At 57.1% G+C, this 18,259-nt stretch overlaps 2 protein-coding genes across 2 annotated transcripts; both read right to left on the reverse strand.

The window, feature by feature from the left end:
• Positions 1-9,157: 9,157 nt before the first annotated feature.
• LOC135625751 (pterocarpan synthase 1-like) lies at positions 9,158-9,724 on the reverse strand. Its single transcript, XM_065130843.1, has one exon. The coding sequence runs from the start codon at positions 9,722-9,724 to the stop codon at positions 9,158-9,160; it is 567 nt and encodes a 188-aa protein (XP_064986915.1).
• Positions 9,725-17,055: 7,331 nt separating this feature from the next.
• Positions 17,056-17,634, reverse strand: LOC135625752 (pterocarpan synthase 1-like). The gene has a single exon (XM_065130844.1). The coding sequence runs from the start codon at positions 17,632-17,634 to the stop codon at positions 17,056-17,058; it is 579 nt and encodes a 192-aa protein (XP_064986916.1).
• Positions 17,635-18,259: the final 625 nt, after the last annotated feature.

Consider the following 18,259-nt stretch of genomic DNA (forward strand, 5'->3'; position numbering starts at 1 on the left):
ATCAATCGTGTTTTTTATGCTAGTTTTACTTATGACGCTGAATGGCTTATCTTAATTACTAATTGAGCATTCATCTCATTAAACATTTAATTTGATGACACAGGGCAAATGCTCACGTTCACTTATGGTTCCTCTTGCCATCCTTCACGTGCATGATATATATATATATATATATATATATATATATATATATATATATATATATATATATATATATATATGTTTATGTATGTATGTATGTATGTATGTATGTATAAATCATTGAAGGTGTTACGGCAAGTAACTTTTTTAGCTGTTACCTCGGGGTCGGCACGGCTGGTCCGAGGGTCCGAGCGGCCAGGATTTGGTGAAGCTCCTCTCGGGATCCCCGGGGTGACCGGTCAAAAAGTTACTTGCCGTAACAGATTGGCGCTAGAAGGAGGGCCTCCGAATGGCAAGCGATCAGCGAATCCACGTTGGCGAGCCCCCAGCTGTTGGGCTCCCCACCCAGGGGGAACACCCCCCGCACAATGAAACTCATGACGAGCGCCCTGTAGCGGCGTCATAACGATACTGGCAACTGTTCAATGACCCAGGCTTGTCACCTCCCGACGGCGCACCCGCTGGCCCATCGTCGGTGTCTCCCGAGGCCTTTCACGACCTCGCTCATCAAGTTCGAGCCCTGACGAGCATGGTGCAGACCATCATCCCGATTGTCTCGCAGCGAACCACTCCGCACGTGGCTCACCCTTCACAGCAGCAGGAAACCCACGACCGCACTCACATACCCCTCTCCGGGCTCCCTGGCTCGCCTCAGAACCCGATAACTCGGCCCGGGAGCCGGGAGGCAGAAGACACGGCGAGCCACCCCGAGCGCGAGGCTCCGTCTGCCGACTCCACGAATGCCCTACGAGCTCAGCTATGCCTCGTCAGTCAAAGACTCGACGAGGTACAACAGGAAGTCCGTAAGTCGAAAGGAGAGCTCGGGACGGACGGGCAGCAAGGATCCCCGTTCACCCCCGAGATCCAAGACCAGGTGATCCCATCACATTTCCGCCTCCCCTCGCTGGACACGTATGACGGCGCCGCCGACCCAGCAGACCACGTGGCCGCTTTTCGCGCCCAGATGGCGCTATACGGGACTTCCGACGCTTTGATGTGCAGGGCGTTCCCGACAACCTTGCGGGGTCCAGCCCGCGCATAGTATGGCGGCCTGAGGGCCGAGACCATCGCCTCCTTCGACCAACTCGCCAAAGACTTCAAACTTAGCTTCCTGGCTTACGCTCGACCAAAACCGTCCGCAGCATTGCTCCTCGGACTCAATCAAGGGGAGGACGAGCCCCTCTCCCTTTTTGTGAACCGTTTTATGACACAAATCCGCGGACTATCGGATGCTCAGCCCTCTCTATTGATACAGGCGTTCATGATAGGCCTGCGGCCCTCCCGGTTCTTCTGGTCTCTCGTGGAGCGACCCCCTGCTGCGATCCCCGAAATGATTCAGCGTGCTGGCCAGTTTATCGCCGCGGAGACATGGATGGCTGGAAAGCGGGAAGAGCACAAAAAAGTCAAAACAGAGCCGCCCTGACAACAGCAGCCCACCGCCTCCCGACGCAAGCTGGATAGGTCTGACCCAAGACCTCCTTCCCCCGCCTTGAATTCCTCATGGACAGAAATATTTCTCCACGAGAAGGGGAAGGGACTACTCAAGGAGCCCCACCCGATGAGGAGCCCGCGAGAACTCGCGGATCGCTCAAAATACTGCTGATTCCATCGGCAGCATGGGCACGACACCGAGCTGTGTCGTGAGCTAAAAAGGCAGATCGAGGAGCTCATCCGCCGAGGGCATCTCGGCCACTACCTTCTGCTGAACGAGGAGCCATCACCTCACCCCGGGGGCCCCATCGAGACACATTGATGTAATCACTGGCGACCCCGCATCAGGAGGGGGCTCCATGTCAGGGAGAAAGGCGTACGCCCGAGCCGCTCCTGATGTGACCCCTGGGCACGGGCCCGAGCCCGAAATCACCTTCCCGACCGGGGTCTCCAGGCAGCCCGAGCACGACGACGCCCTCGTAATATCAGCAAGGGTGGCCAACGTGCAGGTGAAGAGGATCATGGTCGACACGGGGAGTTCAGCCGACATACTCTACTTTGACGCCTTCCAGAAGCTCGGCTTAGCCAAGGAAAGCATGCGCCCAATGGGTTCAGCGCTCACCGGGTTCACGGGAGATTCAATATCACCTTTGGGGCCTATCACTTTGCCTTTAACCCTGGGGATCCCGCCAAGGTAAAAAACGGTGATGACCACCTTTTTGGTGGTCGACCTTCCTACGGCCTACAATGCCATACTGGGACGGCCGACCCTCAATAAAGTCAGAGCCGTCGTCTCGACCTACTACCAAACCATTAAGTTCCCGACTCACGCAGGGGTCGGAGAAGTCATCGGAAGCCCCCGAGAGTCCAGGCGGTGCTACCTAACCGCCGTTTCGCTACACAAGAGGACCAGGGTCGAGCCACCGCTGGAGGACCCACGGGAGACAAAAAGGCCGGCCCCTCATCCCGAGCCGAAGGGACCCACCATTGATGTGCCGTTACAAGAAGCCCGACCCGACCTAACGGTCAAGGTGGGTTCGGAGCTACCCGAACAGGAACGAGAGCAGCTCGTCGGCCTCCTACGGGAAAACGCCGACATCTTCGCTTGGTCCCCGTCTGATATGACGGGCGTCGACCCAAGGGTGGCGCAGCACCACCTCAACATCCCACCTGACGCTCGCCCGGTAAAACAAAGACCCAGACGATAGGCCCCTGATCGGCAGTAGGCTATACGAGAGGAGGTGGCCCGTCTCTTAGCAGCAGGCTTCATAGAGGAAGCCAAGTATCCTCAATGGCTGTCCAATGTAGTCCTTATGAAAAAACACAATGGGAGCTGGAGGATATGCGTTGACTACACCAGTCTCAACAATGCATGCCCGAAAGATTGCTACCCCCTCCCAAGAATCGACCAGTTGGTCGACGCAACAGCTGGACACGCACGCCTATCTTTCATGGACGCCTATTCAGGATACAACCAGATCATGATGGCGCCCGAAGACAGCGAACACACGGCCTTCCTCACCGACCAAGGGGTGTACTACTATAAGGTCATGTCGTTCGGGTTGAAAAATGCCGGGGCCACGTACCAGAGGACGGTGAACAAAATGTTCGCCCATCAGATCGGAAGGAACATGGAAGTGTACGTGGACGACATGATCGTGAAAAGCCAAAAGACCGAAGCCCATATTGCCGACCTGGCCGAGGCGTTCGATACGCTACGCAAGTTCGGCATGCGGCTCAACCCCACAAAATGCGCCTTCGGTGTCACCTCCGGGAAATTCCTCGGGTTCATTATACATGAAAGGGGAATTGACGCCAACCCGGAGAAAGTCCGAGCGATCATCAACATGCAGTCACCCCGGACGATCAAAGACCTGCAGCGACTAAACGGAAGGATTGTTGCCATGTCCCATTTCCTTGCCCGGTTGGGGGATCACTGCCTCCCCTTCTTCAGGGCGCTTAAGGACCCGAAAAACTTCCGGTGGACGACGGAGTGTGAAGAAGCCTTCAAACAGGTAAAGCAGTGCCTGGCAAACCTCCCCCGGCTCGCATCTGTTTCTCCCGGCGAAAAGCTGGGCCTCTATCTAGCGGCCTCCCCCCATGCAGTCAGTTCCGTCCTAATTAAAGAAAGCTCGGGCGAACAGCTTCCGATCTACTACGTCAGCCACACCCTAAGCGGACCCGAGGGGCGCTACCCGCCGATAGAGAAACTCGCGCTCGCCCTGGTGCTGTCAGCTCGAAAGTTGCGCCCCTACTTCCAGGCTCACCCAGTTGAAGTCATCACCGACCAACCCCTTCGGTAGGTTTTATCTAAGTTCGATGTTGCAGGTCGGCTCCTCAAGTGGGCAGTAGAGCTAGGCGAGCATGATATAAGATACGTGCCCAGGATCGCCATCAAAGCCCAGGCGGTGGCCGACTTCATCGCGGAGCTAACACAGGCGACAAGCGAGGATCTAGAGTAGCCTCCCGAAGCTTTGATCCTACACGTGGACGGTTCGTCCAGCTCAAAGGGCGCCGGCGCGGGACTAGTCCTGCTCGCCCCCGATGGCCGCTCGTTCGAGCGCTCCCTCCGCTTCGGGTTCAAGGCCACTAACAATGAAGCAGAATACGAAGCGCTCCTAGCAGGACTCAGGCTGGCCCTCGAGATGCAGGTGGCCGCTGTACACGTCCTCACTGACTCACAGCTGGTGGCCAAACAGCTCAGCGACGCGTATGAGGCTCGGGACCCAACCATGGCGAAATACCTGACGCAGGTAAGGGACCTGACTGCTAAGTTCCCTTATTTCACATTATCCAATGTCCCGAGGGAGGAGAACGGGCGGGCCGACGCATTAGCTAAGCTGGCGTCGAAATCGACCTGCGAAACATGCCCAAAGATCGAGGAACTTCCTGCTCGCGCCATCGAAGTAGCAATTACGGCCCCCGGCAATGCCCCGATCACGTGGGTACAGGAGTTGCTGCGCTTCAAGCGGGACGGGACCCTTCCCCACGACGAAGTAGCGGCTCGGCGACTGCGCCGTACACACGCGTGGTACGCCGAAGAAGGTGGTCGGCTCTATAGGCGATCCTTCACCTATCCCCTCTTACGATGCCTAGAGCCGGATGAGGCCCAGACGGTCCTGGCCGAAGTCCACGAGGGGGTCTGTGTTGGGAAATCATAGGGGGGGCGACATCATATGCGCAGCGGAAGAACAAGAAAACAAAAATCCCCGATTCCCAAAAAGATGTTCATCGTCGTGCGAAGATTGGTGCGCAAAATCCGCAAAAACACAAAACTGCGTATAGAGATTGTGTTACCTAGGGAGATCGTATATCCCTGTTTCCTTGCAGATCCTTAGGAGAGGGTGAAGGAGGTCAAGCGTCCTCCTCTCTAGCGGTGATCCACACAGCAGGGTTGCGACGACGCTCCTCAAAACTCCAGGCCTACTCTGAGGTGGAGAGGGAGAGGAGAATAGGAAGGGCAAGCAAAGACTCTAGCCTATGAGGCTGTGAATCCCTCCTATTTATAGAGATCCCGTGTCAAACCCTAATAGGTCCTTCCCTAGTGGGTATTGGATCTGCATCCAATAAGACAAGGGCTCCGTCGGATATCTCATATCCGAACCTCTACTCATCGCAATGCCTACCATATGTGTGTGACCCTCTAGGCCCAATATCGAGCTGGCCGTGAGTCATACCTGTCAGAACTCCTTCTGACTGAGTGAATTATTATCTCTGTAATAATTCACTCGACTCATCGACTACGGAAGTACTAGGCCACTACGCCGTAGTCCCCAGACGATACAGGGGAATCCAATCCATTGGACCTGTCTGTCCTCAGTTACCATGTACCTATAGTCCCTCATCCATCTAATATCCCAGAGACCGTATATCGAGCATGGTGCTGTCAGACCCATACGGTTTCTACTCGAGTCTCGCTCTAATCGGATTCTCCCGGAGAACTCTTTCTCTCTCAACCCGAATGACCCTGGCCAGGGATTTGTCTGAACAAGAACACATGGGATATTCCTCTCAAGATGCCGAGAGTGGATGATCCTCTGTCGACACTCAATAGCCCTCGTAAGGTCGACTACCACTCCCAATGACCAGCTGTACTAGATCTGGGAACAGCCAAACCTATAAGTCTGGTATCAAAGAGTGGAGCACTCATACAGGACATCCTTGGTGTCTCAAGTCTAAGAACCAGATACACCACTAGGACTACGGAATCGTTGTCTGACAATAAGGCATCATCAACCATCCAGCATTCCGTAAGCGGATCAATCAGTGAACTCATTCTCCAATGAGCACTTGTACTGTATCCCTAGTGTCCCTACACGAGCAGCTATGAGATCAGCTGCATCCATCATATGAACGGGTATACAGCACACCAGTCTATCCGGTTATCACGATGTCCCTCTCGAGTAACCTATGACCGGGATTATTTAGGATATGTGTTTAAAGGTGAATCGATCTCATTATCGTGATCTCATCACGATCCGATTCCCATTGCACAAATCCAAGGACATCACAATATATGTATGCATTTATGCAATAGTTATAAAGTGATATATGCCAAAATATAATAAGCAAAAAGATTCTGTATCAAGTCACACGTGCCATCACTCACGTGATTGGCTTGCTGGGCACCTATGACTAGCAGTCTGCGGAGAGCACAGCGGAGGGCGAACCTTGGCGCACAAATTGCTTCGTTGATGATCATGTGCCGGGACGCAAAAGCTTACGCGAAGCGTTGCGGCGCATGTCAAGAACACGCCCACGCACCCTCGACGGGGTTGTCTTCGCCTTCTTCGAAGGGCGCTCAGCCTCGACCTCCAGTGGGGCGGCCTCTGAACCGGGCTGCGGGTCGTCTAGCTGAGTCGGGAGAGAAGGTGTCGGGTCGCCCAGCGGAGTGGGGAGAGCAGGTTGCGGCGCCTGAACCTCCAGGAACGACCGGAGCTTCACCATTTCTGCAAAAGATGGAACGGGTCAATACCAAGAATCAGCTACGCTGAAACCCCAATCCAAGCGTCGTTAAACATACCCAGAGGCACCGGGCTAAGGCCCGCCTCGACCAGCCACTGTTCGGTCATGGTACGGATGGCCTGCGACTTAGGGAGGATCTCTCTCAGCCTCCCCAGAGCTTGGCGCTCCACATCGCCCAAACAAGGGGTGGTGTTATCGATCGCCCGTGCGGACCATCGGACCCCGAAGCCCCAGTCCTGCTCACGGATGATATAGAAATACCTCCCCTTCCATCCCTTGTTGTTGGAAGGGGCACCCCCGAAGCGAAAGCCCGTTCGGGCCGACAGGAAGTAGCCCCCCAAGCTCTTGCAAAAACGGTAACAAGAGAGAAAGAGATCGAGGGTAGGGGCGATGTCGGCATAATGACATTCCCCTAGGAATGCCACTAGGTAACGCCAAGAGTTCGGCGTCACCTGAGACGGCGAGATCCGGCAAAAGGACAGGCAAGACACGATGAGTGGATGGAGAGGAAAGCGCAAGCCCGCTTCCAGGGCGTCAAGGGATAGGGCGAAGCCCTTCGGGACGGGATCGTACGCCCGTTGCCCCAGCTCGGGGACACAGAGGATATAGTCCTCCGGGATATGATAACAATCCCGGAGTCCTTCCAGCAAAGACTCGCTCACGACGGAGTCCAGGTCGTGTGGCCACATCAAAGCTTCGAGGGCTCGTGCTACTTCTCCGTCAGAAGACTCAACGAGGGACGAAGCAGGGTTCCCCTCTCTAGCCCCGAGGATAGGGGGAGGAGAAGGGGATGGAGAGGAAGAAGAAGAAGAAGATGAAAGGGACGAAGGAGGAGAAGAGGACGACATCTCAACTGACCTTAGGAGGAGGAAAAAACTACGCAGGAGACCGGGAAGAGAGTCGGGGAGGCAACGGCAGAACTCGAAGGAGGAAACGCTGCAGCGGAAGATAGAGACAAGCTGCGACGTCCGCTATTTAAGGGTGATGTCCCGCCAGAATCAAGGTCCCTTCGCCTCCCAAGAGCGGACAACAGCTCACCCACGCACGCACCCAGCCGTCGCGTCGCATCGGAAGACACCCAAAGGCCCTCCGTCTTAATGAAGGTAGGACGTGGCGACCCCGCTGAAGCGGCAGCAACCGGACGCCTCGACCTCAACGACGAGCCAACTCGCCCTTTCTGCGGGTGGAATTAAATGCGGTAACTTTTCGACCCCCACCGCCGCCAAAAATCAAAAGCAGGGCCCTCGGCTGCACGCCTCCCGAGACCACGCCTGCGCGGTAACCCGCCTGCGCCGTGCTCCTCGGTCCTCGGCTGCGCGCCTCCCGAGACCACGCCTGCGCGGTAACCCGCCTACATCGTGCTCCTCGGCCCTCGGCTGCATGCCTCCCAAGACCACGCCTGCGCGGTAACCCGCCTGCGTCGTGCTCCTCGGCCCTCGGCTGTGCGCCTCCCGAAACCACGCCTGCGCGGTAACCCGTCTGCGTCGTGCTCCTCGGCCCTCGGCTGCACGCCTCCCGAGACCACGCCTGCGCGGTAAACCCGCCTGCGCCGTGCTCCTCGACCCTCGTCTGCACGCCTCCCGAGACCACGCCAGCACGGTAACCCGATCGCATCGTGATACTCGGCCCTTGTCAGCCCTATGATCATCAAGTTCGGCCCCGTCCGACCGACCCGTCGACGACTCACTCCTTAGACTCGCGTGGCCAAGTCACCAGGAGACAGGAGCCATGCCTCGGGCCCCCCTACATGCGAAAACCGACGCATAGCTCCTTCCGGGGGGGGGGGAGTATGATAGGGGTAAAAACAAATAAGACATGACGCACCGAATTTGACGTAACACCGCCCCATATCAGCCACCCCCAAACGGCACACCGCGCCAAGAGATGAGCATTAATACCAGCGTAACGCGCACCCTCACCGACCATATCCGCACGACCTCATCATGCTGACCCCGCACGACCGGACAGGGCAGGGGAAGGCGTCGACCAAGGCTTGCCATACCCTACGACAACTCGGCCTTACCGCGCAATGCCCACAACGGCAACAGACGCGATCAGGTGTACGGCCCTGCCCCGGCAGGATGGCGCGTCAGGTAACATCGAGCTCACCTATAAATACCCTCGGGCTCCAAGCAGGCAGGGTTAGAGGAAAAACACACGATTCCATCTAAGATTCCCCTCTTCATTTCTAACTTAATCGTCGGAGGGGTCGGGCCGAATCACCGACCCGACCAGTGTGCAGGTACTCGACCAAAGCCGACCCGACCCGGCGACGCGGAGCACTTCAGCCTGATTCCCCGTGACCGGTCACCCCGGGGATCCCGAGAGGAGCTTCACCTGATCCTGGCCGCTCGGACCCTCGGACCAGCCGTGCCGACCCCGAGGTAACGGCTAAAAAAGTTACTTGCCGTAATAGAAGGAGAGAATTATAGATGATATGTGTGCAGTCCAACGAGTTCCCATATTTTTGGAATATGTTGTAAAAGGTTTTCATTCATAATTTTAATAAACGAGATCGACATTTCTTTTTATTTCAGCCTTATCATATAATAATTCATCTCCTGACATGAAGCAAGACAAACATATATGATCGCCGTGGCTTTAATTATCGTCTCGCGGATCACGCGACGGCGGTGAGACGGACGTCGTCATAATAGACGACATAGATGTCGAAGGCGGCGACGAGTCCCGCTTTGTCGGACGTCACCAGTTTGCTCACCACGTTCCCCCACGCGAACTGGAACACCCCCGTCCCTCCCACGATGGCCCGGTCCGCCTTCCCGGAGGTGTCCAGCCTCCCTATCACCGTGAGCGTGCTGTCGCAGAAGTCCCCCGCCGTGAACACCAGCACCAGCGGTATCAGCGACGACTCGTCCCGCTGCGACGCGTGGAAGCTCACGCCCTGCGCCCTCCCGACTTCAGTCGAACGCTTGGAGGGGCCGGTCCTCAGCACGGCGTCGAAGATGTCGACGTCCCCGAAGGTGTTGGGGAGGTTCATGTTCACCACGGTGACGGTGGTGTTGTCGGGGCCGAGAAAGGTCTCGTGGAAGTAGACACGGAAGTGGATTCTGCTCTGCCGGCCGAGTTCGAACTCGGAGGTCACCGGGAAGGCTGTGGCAGCAGCCAGGAGGAGGAAGAAGATAAGGAGGAAGTAGAGATGAGAGGAGCTGTGTGGGGATGAAGCCATGGCTAGGATGACCGAAGGATCGAAGTGAGGTGGGTACAACGCTGGATCAGGAACATGTATTTATAGAGATTATTACTCTTGTCTGTGTCATGCGTCGTCAACAAATGCCAACTTCCAACCAAATCTCATTAACATGTCTACATAAAATACTCAAACGAATATTACTCTTGCAGGCGAAGGTCTCAGCGTAGGGAAGAAGATAGCATATAGTAACACGATGTACACACCATATAGTGTTCTCCATGAATATATATATATATATATATATATATATATATATATGATGTCGAGCAATGGAGATGGGTAACTGAGAGATGGAGGGATGATAGTTGCAAGCAATGGGCGATGAGGATAGTGTTGCGTCTTCTGCAAGTGCCAACTGGCCACCTGTAGCTCGTCAATTTGCTTGTTAATTAACGAACAACATTGGCAACGCTATCTATCTGTATGTGTTTCAACACAGATGTACGCGGTTGGCTCATGGCTGTCGCTCCCGTTTGTTCGCATCTTCAGTTGTTGACATGTGGAAATGAAGTGTTGGTTCCCATGCGTGATCGCTACCTCATCACTCCACTTAAAGTCGCGTCGTAATTAATGATCGACGGTGCGATGCAAAACCTTCACTCGCCAATCAAGTCATTCGTGACTCATGTGGGGCCATTAACCATCTTTTTGCTTTACAGTAATCATTCAAATATGCGTCAGTAATCAAATGCAAATCTCTATTCCAGCAAAGAAAAGCTCACATGATGTGTTCTCATATCAGCATACCAAATGAATTTTACGTGAATTTTAATATACATACATATTCTCTCCTGTCAAAACATATCCTAAACTCATGTTTATTTTCACCATTATATATATGATCACGAGACCAAAAAACAAAAAGAGATGGGATGACATAATGCATGTCAATGTTTCCATGTGAATCACGCCTACATAATTCTTCACCTACCGAAGGTGTGCTTGGTTGTCAAAGTTCATCATTCTCATGTAAGGTATATTTTTTTTAGCAGATCGTCAAATGCCAGCGCATGCCGTGTTATCTTTCAAAGTGCATAGTTGACCCAATCCGTGTGTAATGTCTCCACCTTAGTTGTTTCCTCACGCAATGCATTTCTTTATCAGCATACGTATACTTCACCTGTTCATAACATCCATATTAAAGCTTATGTAGGTGCAGCGAAATTAGTTAATCGCCGATAAATGGGATAAAAATGGATCACAAGTCTTATTAAAACAATTAATTAAGAATTTAGAGTAGAGATAGTATCATATTTGTTTTCACATTGATCAGAGACTTAGAGAATCAATACCTAATACCTAATAAAGAGTCAAATACAAATTTTCTTTTTTTGGCAGACAACTTTTGGGATCCACCTTAAAAAAGGAAAGATCATGTGGTTCCGCTTAACAATTTATGATTCAAAAGAGCTCGTGATTGACCTTTTTTTCATTGGGTTGAATAAGTTTGTGAAAATAAGAATGTTATTTGGATAAAAATAAATAGTAAAAAAAAAGGATCAACTGGAGTATGGACACGTGGTGTATTCACCGATCTTTAAAGCAGCAAATCGTAGTTACAACCGCCAAAGCTCTCTCCACAACGAGAAAGGACGACGGGGGTGGGGGAGTGATGATATTGTTAGTGAACCTTGTGGTAGAGGTGCCAGCATGGTTCGATTCAATCTTGAATGTGCTTATCCACGTAGATGCTCGGATGATGGAAGCAAGCATTGGGTCGGGTTTATTTTGAGCCTCGTCTCTCTTTCTCTCTTGGTGAGTGACCTGTTTATTTATCACCGGACAGGTCAGGATCGGGAGGAAGATTTTTTGATTTAACTTTTGCGAAAGTTAAATTAGTGTTGGGTGGAGTAAGAGGGGATTAAATGCTCAAAGTTCTTCCTGGTCAATTATTGGGTTGACTTTTATACATGCGAACAAAGTTCTTCACAGCTTCAGTATGATCTTCGATTTATTGATGAAAGGTTATGTTTTTCTTCAGCTTCATGTTGCTCATGGTCCAAATGAACTTGCTAAAAGAAAAAACACTGTCATGATTGATATGACAAAAAATGGCAGACCCAACACAGCCGGACGAGACAGAAGCAGGTAACGGTTGAAGCTCGCCCATACCCTGCGATCCCCCGATCTCCCACGCAACCCCCTGAGTGACACACTGCCCGAGGCTCTCCATACCCTGCAGCAGCTCGGCCTCCCACGCAACCCCAGCGGTAACATCAAACCTCCTCTATAAATACCCCTGAGTCCTAAGCAAAAAGGGGGGAGGAACTCACTCAGACACAAAACACTCAGAGGCTCTTCTTTTGCCTCATCTACAATCCCCTCCACATCTTTCTCTAACTTGATCGTCGGAGGGGTCGGGCCGAGCTCCCGGCCCGACCTATGTGCAGGTGCGAGACGGTGTCGCCTCTTCCCGAAGCTGTGGCGGAGCTGCCTCCCGACCCGAGCTGCCGACCCGAGCTGACGAACCGACCTCCTGACCCGAACCACCGAGCTCGGCCGCCGGGAGACCTCGAGGAGCACCCCCACGGAGATCACCGCCTTCCGGACCCGAACGAAGCCGCGACGGCCCCGAGGCCACGGCTAAAAAAGTTACTTACCGTAACATAATGACGTTAGAAGGAGGGCCCGGAATGACGGTACGTTGGTCTTCTCCTTGGTTGCTCCACTGCAGCCGACCTGCACCAGCAGCAGCGACTTCTGGGGTCGGTCTCGGCTTCCTGGCCAAACCCCCCTCGGTCCCACGCGCGCGGCCAACCCGCGCGCCTCACGCATCGGCGAAACCGCCCGCGTCCCATGCGCGCGGCCAGCCCGACCGCGCCGAGCGTCTCGGCTACTCGGTCACGCGCGTGGCTCGGCGACAAGCGCCTCGACCCCTCGGTCCCACGCGCGCGGCCAACCCGCGCGCCTCACGCACCGGCCAAACCGCCGGCGTCCCACGCGCGCGGCCAAACCGCCCGCGTCCCATGCGCGCGGCCAGCCCGACCGCGCCGATCGTCTCGGCCACTCGGCCCCACGCGCGCGGCCATCTCGCGCGCCTCGGCTCCTCGGTCCCACGCGCGCGACCAGCCCGCGCTCCTGGGCCCCTCGGTCCCACGCGCGCGGCCAACCTGCGCGCCTCACGCGCGGCCAAACCACTCGCGCGCCTCACGTCCGGCGAAACCGCCCGCGTCCCATGCGCGCGGCCAGCCCGACCGCGCCGAGCGTCTCGGCTACTCGGTCACGCGCTTGGCTCGGCGACAAGCGCCTAGACCCCTCGGTCCCACGCGCGCGACCAGCCCGCGCGTCTCGGCTCCTCGGCCACGCGCGTGGCTCGGCCACAAGCGCCTCGACCACTCGGTCCCACACGCGCGACCAGCCCGCGCGCCTGGGCCCCTCGATCCCACGCGCGCGGCCAACCCGCGCGCCTCACGCGCGGCCAAACCACCCGCGCGCCTCACGTGCGGCCAAACCACCCGTGCGCCTCACGTGCGGCCAAACCGCCCGCGTCCCGCGCGCGGCCAGCCCGACCGCGCCGAACACCTCGGCCACAGCCTACCCGAGACCTCCCTGGCCACGGCTTACCCGAGACTTCCTCTACGCGGCCTAAGTAGCTCCTCGGCCATAGCGTGCCCGAAAGCTCCTCGGCCACAGCCTAACCGAGACCTCCTCGGCCACGGCTTACCCGAGACTTCCTCCACGGCCACGGCTTGCCCGAGACTTCCTCTATGCATGCGCAAGTAGCTCCTCGGCCGCGGCATGCATGAGGAGAGATATGGCGTCGCTCGAGAGACTTGGCCCATGCGCGGCCAGCACGTAGCCTTGCTGCCTCGCTACCTCAGCCACTCGGCCTCGTGCGCAGCCGGCGAGCAGCATCGCTGCCTCAGCCACTCGGCCTCGTGCGCAGCCAGCGAGCAGCATCGCTGCCTCAGCCACTCGGCCTCGTGCGCAGCCAGCAAGCAGCATCGCTGCCTCGGCCACTCGGCCTCATGCGCAGCCAACACGCTGCCTCGGCCACATGCGCAGCCGGCAAGCAGCATCGCTGCCTCGGCCACTCGGCCACATGCGCAGCTGCCTCACTGCCTCGGCCACTCGGCCTCGTGCGCAGCCAGCACGCAACCTCGCTGCCTCGGCCACTCGGCCACATGCGCAGCCAACGTGCTGCACGCTACCTCGGCCCCATGCGCGGTCTATCCGCATACACCGAGCACCTAGGCCAATCTCTGCCGAGACCCACCTCGGCGCGGCCCGACCGCCTGTCGTGGTCCTCGGCCGCGTGGTGCCCGAGGCCACGTCCTCGTGTCCTGCCCGCCTGATCATGCTACTCGGCCGCATGGCCCTCGCGACCACGCCTGCGCGGTCTACTCGCCTGCGTCGTGCTCCTCGGCAGCATGATGACCGAGACCACACCAGCGCGGCCTGCCCGCCTGCGTCGTGCTCCTCGCCTCCATCATCCCCGAAACACACCTGCGCGACCAGACCGCCTGCGTCGTGCTCCTTGGCTCCATGTTCCCGAGACAGACCAGTGCCGCCAATACGCCTGCGTCGTGCCCCTCGGCTCCATAAACCCCGAGATACGCCCGCGCCGAACTCCTCGGTCATATCCATCGCCTTGCCCACCTGGGTTACGTCCCTCGGCCGCAGCCTGCCTGCGCCGAGTGCCTCGGCGCCATGCTTGCCGAGTCCACCACATCGGTCGCGTAATGCCCAAGGCCACCACCTCAGTCGCAGCCTGCCTGCACCGAGCACCTCGGCAACTCTCTGCCGAAATCCCACCTCAGCGCGACCTGCCCGCCTGAGCGGTGTACCTCGGTCGCAGCCTGCCTGCACCGAGCACCTCGGCAACTCTCTGCCGAAAGCCTACCTCAGCGCGGCCTGCCCGCCTGAGCGGTGTACCTCGGTCGTAGCCTGCCTGCACCGAGCACCTCGGCAACTCTCTGTCGAAATCCCACCTCAGCGCAGCTTGCCCGTCTGAGCGGTGTCCCTCGGTCGCAGCCTGCCTGCACCGAGCACCTCTGCCAATCACTGCCGAGATCCACCTCGGCGTGGCCTGTCCGCCTCTATCGTGTACCTCGGCCGCATGGTGCCCGAGTCCATGTCCTCGCGTCCTGCCCGCCTGCGTCGTGCTACTCGGTCGCATGGTTCTTGCGACCATGCCTGCGCGGTCTGCCCGCCTGCGTCGTGCTCCTCGGTCGCGTAATGCTCAAGACCACACCTGCGCCGCCAGCCGCCTGCGTCGTGCTCCTTGGCTCCATGTTCCTGAGATAGACCAGTGCCGCCAGTATGCCCGCGTCATGCCCCTCGGCTCCATAAACCCCGAGACACGTCTGCGCGGCCAGCCTTGCTCGTGCCGAACTCCACGGCCCTATCCACCTGGTTCATGCCCCTCGGCCGCGGCTCGCCTGCGTCGTGCTCCCCGACCTCCGGCTCTCGGGACACACCTGCGCGGTTCACCCGCCTACGTCGTGCTCCTCGACCCCCAGCACCCGGGCCACGCCTGCGCGGCCAGCCCGCCTGCGTCGTGCTCCTCGGCTCTTCGGCTTTACGCCACCGAGACCACGCCTGCGCGGCCAGCCCGCCTGCGTCGTGCTCCTCGGCTCTTCGGCTTTACGCCACCCGAGACCACCCCAGCGCGGCCAACCCGCCTGCGTTGTGCTCGTCGGCCCTCGGCTCTACGCCATCCCGAGACCACACCTGCGCGGTCATCCCGCCTGCGTTGTGCTCCTCAGCCCTCGGCTCTACGCCATCCCGAGACCACACCTGCGCGGTTGCCCCGCTTGCATTGTGCTCCTCGGCCCTCGGCTCTACGCCATCCCGAGACCACACCAGCGCGGCCAACCCGCCTGCGTTGTGCTCCTCGGCCCTCGGCTCTACGCCATCTCGAGACCACACCTGCGCGGTCACCCCGCCTGCGTTGTGCTCCTCGGCCCTCGGCTCTACGCCTCCCGAGATCACGCCTGCGCGGTCACCCCGCCTGCGTTATGCTCCTCAGCCCTTGGCTTTACGCCACCCGAGACCACACCTGCGTGGTCACCCCGCCTGCGTTGTGCTCCTCGACCCTCGGCTCTACGCCTCCCGAGATCACGCCTGCGCGGTCACCCCACCTGCGTTATGCTCCTCGGCCCTCGGCCCTCGGCTCTACGCCTCTCGCCTACGCGGTCACCCCGCCGGCGTTGTGCTCCTCGACCCTCGGCTCTACGCCATCCCGGGACCACACATGCGCGGTCACCCCGCCTACGCTGTGCTCCTCAGCCCTCATCGGCTCCATCGGCCCCGAGTCTAACCCTGCTCGGCTTCCTGACTGAGTTGCGCACCTCGGCCCCATGTTGCACGAGACACGTCTGCGCTGCTAGCCCGCCTACGTCATACGCCTCGGATATGCATGACCAGCCCACCTGAAGTAAAAAGCCATGCATCGGACCCCCTGCACGCAAGAACCGACGCATAGCTCCTTTTGGGGGGGACATATGATATGACAAAAAATGGCAGACCCAGCACAGCCGGACGAGACAGAAGCAGGTAACGGTTGAAGCTCGCCCATACCCTGCGATCCCCCGATCTCCCACGCAACCCCCTGAGCGACACACTGCCCGAGGCTCTCCATACCCTGCAGCAGCTCGGCCTCCCACGCAACCCCAGCGGTAACATCAAACCTCCTCTATAAATACCCATGAGTCCTAAGCAAAAAGGGGGGAGGAACTCACTCAGACACAAAACACTCAGAGGCTCTTCTTCTGCCTCATCTACAATCCCCTCCACATCTTTCTCTAACTTGATCGTCGGAGGGGTCGGGCCGAGCTCCCGGCCCGACCTATGTGCAGGTGCGAGACGGTGTCGCCTCTTCCCGAAGCTGTGGCGGAGCTGCCTCCCGACTCGAGCTGCCGACCCGAACCGCCGACCCGAGCTGACGAACCGACCTCCTGACCCGAACCACCGAGCTCGGCCGCCGGGAGACCTCGAGGAGCACCCCCACGGAGATCACCGCCTTCCGGACCCGAACGAAGCCGCGACGGCCCCGAGGCCACGGCTAAAAAAGTTACTTACCGTAACAATGATTACGATGGAATAATATTTCAAACACTTAGATTTTTAATATAAAATTGTATGTATCTAAGAGCTGGTTGGAGAATTGTATAAGATATGTCTATAGTTCAACGAGTTCTGATATTTTTGGAGTTTGTTGCAATAGGTTTTTATTCCTAATATTAATAAACGAGATCGAATAATTCTTTTTATTTTAGCCTTATTATTTATTCTGCTGACGTAAAGCAAGATAAACATTGTTAGTTCTTATTTAAATGCTGTAGCTTTCGTTATCGTGTCTCGGATCACGCGATGGAAGTGAGACGGACGTCGTTATGGTACATGACGTAGACCTCGAAGGCGACGACGAGTCCGGCGACATCGGACGTCACCTGCTTGCTCACCACGTTCCCCGACGCGAACTGGAACACCCCCGTCCCTCCCACGATGGCCCGGTCCGCCTTCCCGGACGCGTCGATCCTCCCGATCACCGTGAGGGTGCTGTCGCAGAAGTTTCCCGCCGTGAACACCAGCACCAGCACCAGCGGTATCAGCGACGACTCGTCCCGCTGCGACACGTGGAAGCCCACGCCCTGCGCCTTTCCGACTTCAGTCGACCACTTGGAGGGGCCGATCCTCAGCACGGCGTCGAAGATGTCGACGTCCCCGAAGGTGTAGGGGAGGCTCATGTTCACTACGGTGACGGTGCTGTTGTCGGGGCCGAGAAAGGTCTCGTGGAAGTAGACGCGGAAGTGGATTCTCTTCTGGATGCCGAGTTCGAACTCGGAGGTGACGGGGAAGGCCGTGGCAGCAGCAAGGAGGGGGAAGAAGATGAGGAGGAAGCAGTGTTCGGCACGTTTAATATAAAGACCTCTAGCCAGCATCTGGCCGGGGGTAGGGAAAAAATAAATTGATGACTCCACTGACTTGCTTATCGGAGGGGCCTCGTGGGGTAATCCCGACGAGGGTCATTTTTGCAGGAAAACATAGTCATCTCACGAAGGCAAGCTGCCAACCACCTGAGAATCACCATCAATTGCACGAAGGATAGCAACCAATCGGTCCGTATCCTGACCAACGCCAACCCGCACTCCTTCCCGGGGCGTGGCCACCTCACGAAGATGAGCTGCCACCACCCCGGAGAAAGAGAGATGTAGCTCGGCATACACGGCGCCCAGATCAGCACACCAAAGAACGCTGATCAACACCTTTTCGCGAGGGCCTGGTCGACCTCGGCATCTAGCTTAGCTGACAGAAGATTCCTGACATCAACTCGTGGATCAGGTCATGTTGACTCACCAGCCACGACACATTTATTCACTAACATTTTGGCGCTAGAAGGAGGGTCGTTGTCGTTGGAACAGTTGGCAGGGGCTCGCCCCGGGAGAGAATCCCCGATTGTCCTCCCTTCCACTGAACCAGAAGGTCAAACCCTCCCCGTCCCTATGGATGGGAGGATACTGGCTTTGACACCAAATCGCTACTGGTATCTATTCAATAACCCGGGAC

This window comes from Musa acuminata, chromosome BXJ2-10 (genome assembly GCF_036884655.1).
Source record: "Musa acuminata AAA Group cultivar baxijiao chromosome BXJ2-10, Cavendish_Baxijiao_AAA, whole genome shotgun sequence".
In the NCBI taxonomy this organism is placed as follows: Eukaryota; Viridiplantae; Streptophyta; class Magnoliopsida; order Zingiberales; family Musaceae; genus Musa; species Musa acuminata.

Bases quoted from the DNA above. Each gene is read 5' to 3' on its own strand.
- LOC135625751 (XM_065130843.1), bottom strand. From the start codon at position 9,724: ATGGCTTCATCCCCACACAGCTCCTCTCATCTCTACTTCCTCCTTATC.
- LOC135625752 (XM_065130844.1), bottom strand. From the start codon at position 17,634: ATGCTGGCTAGAGGTCTTTATATTAAACGTGCCGAACACTGCTTCCTC.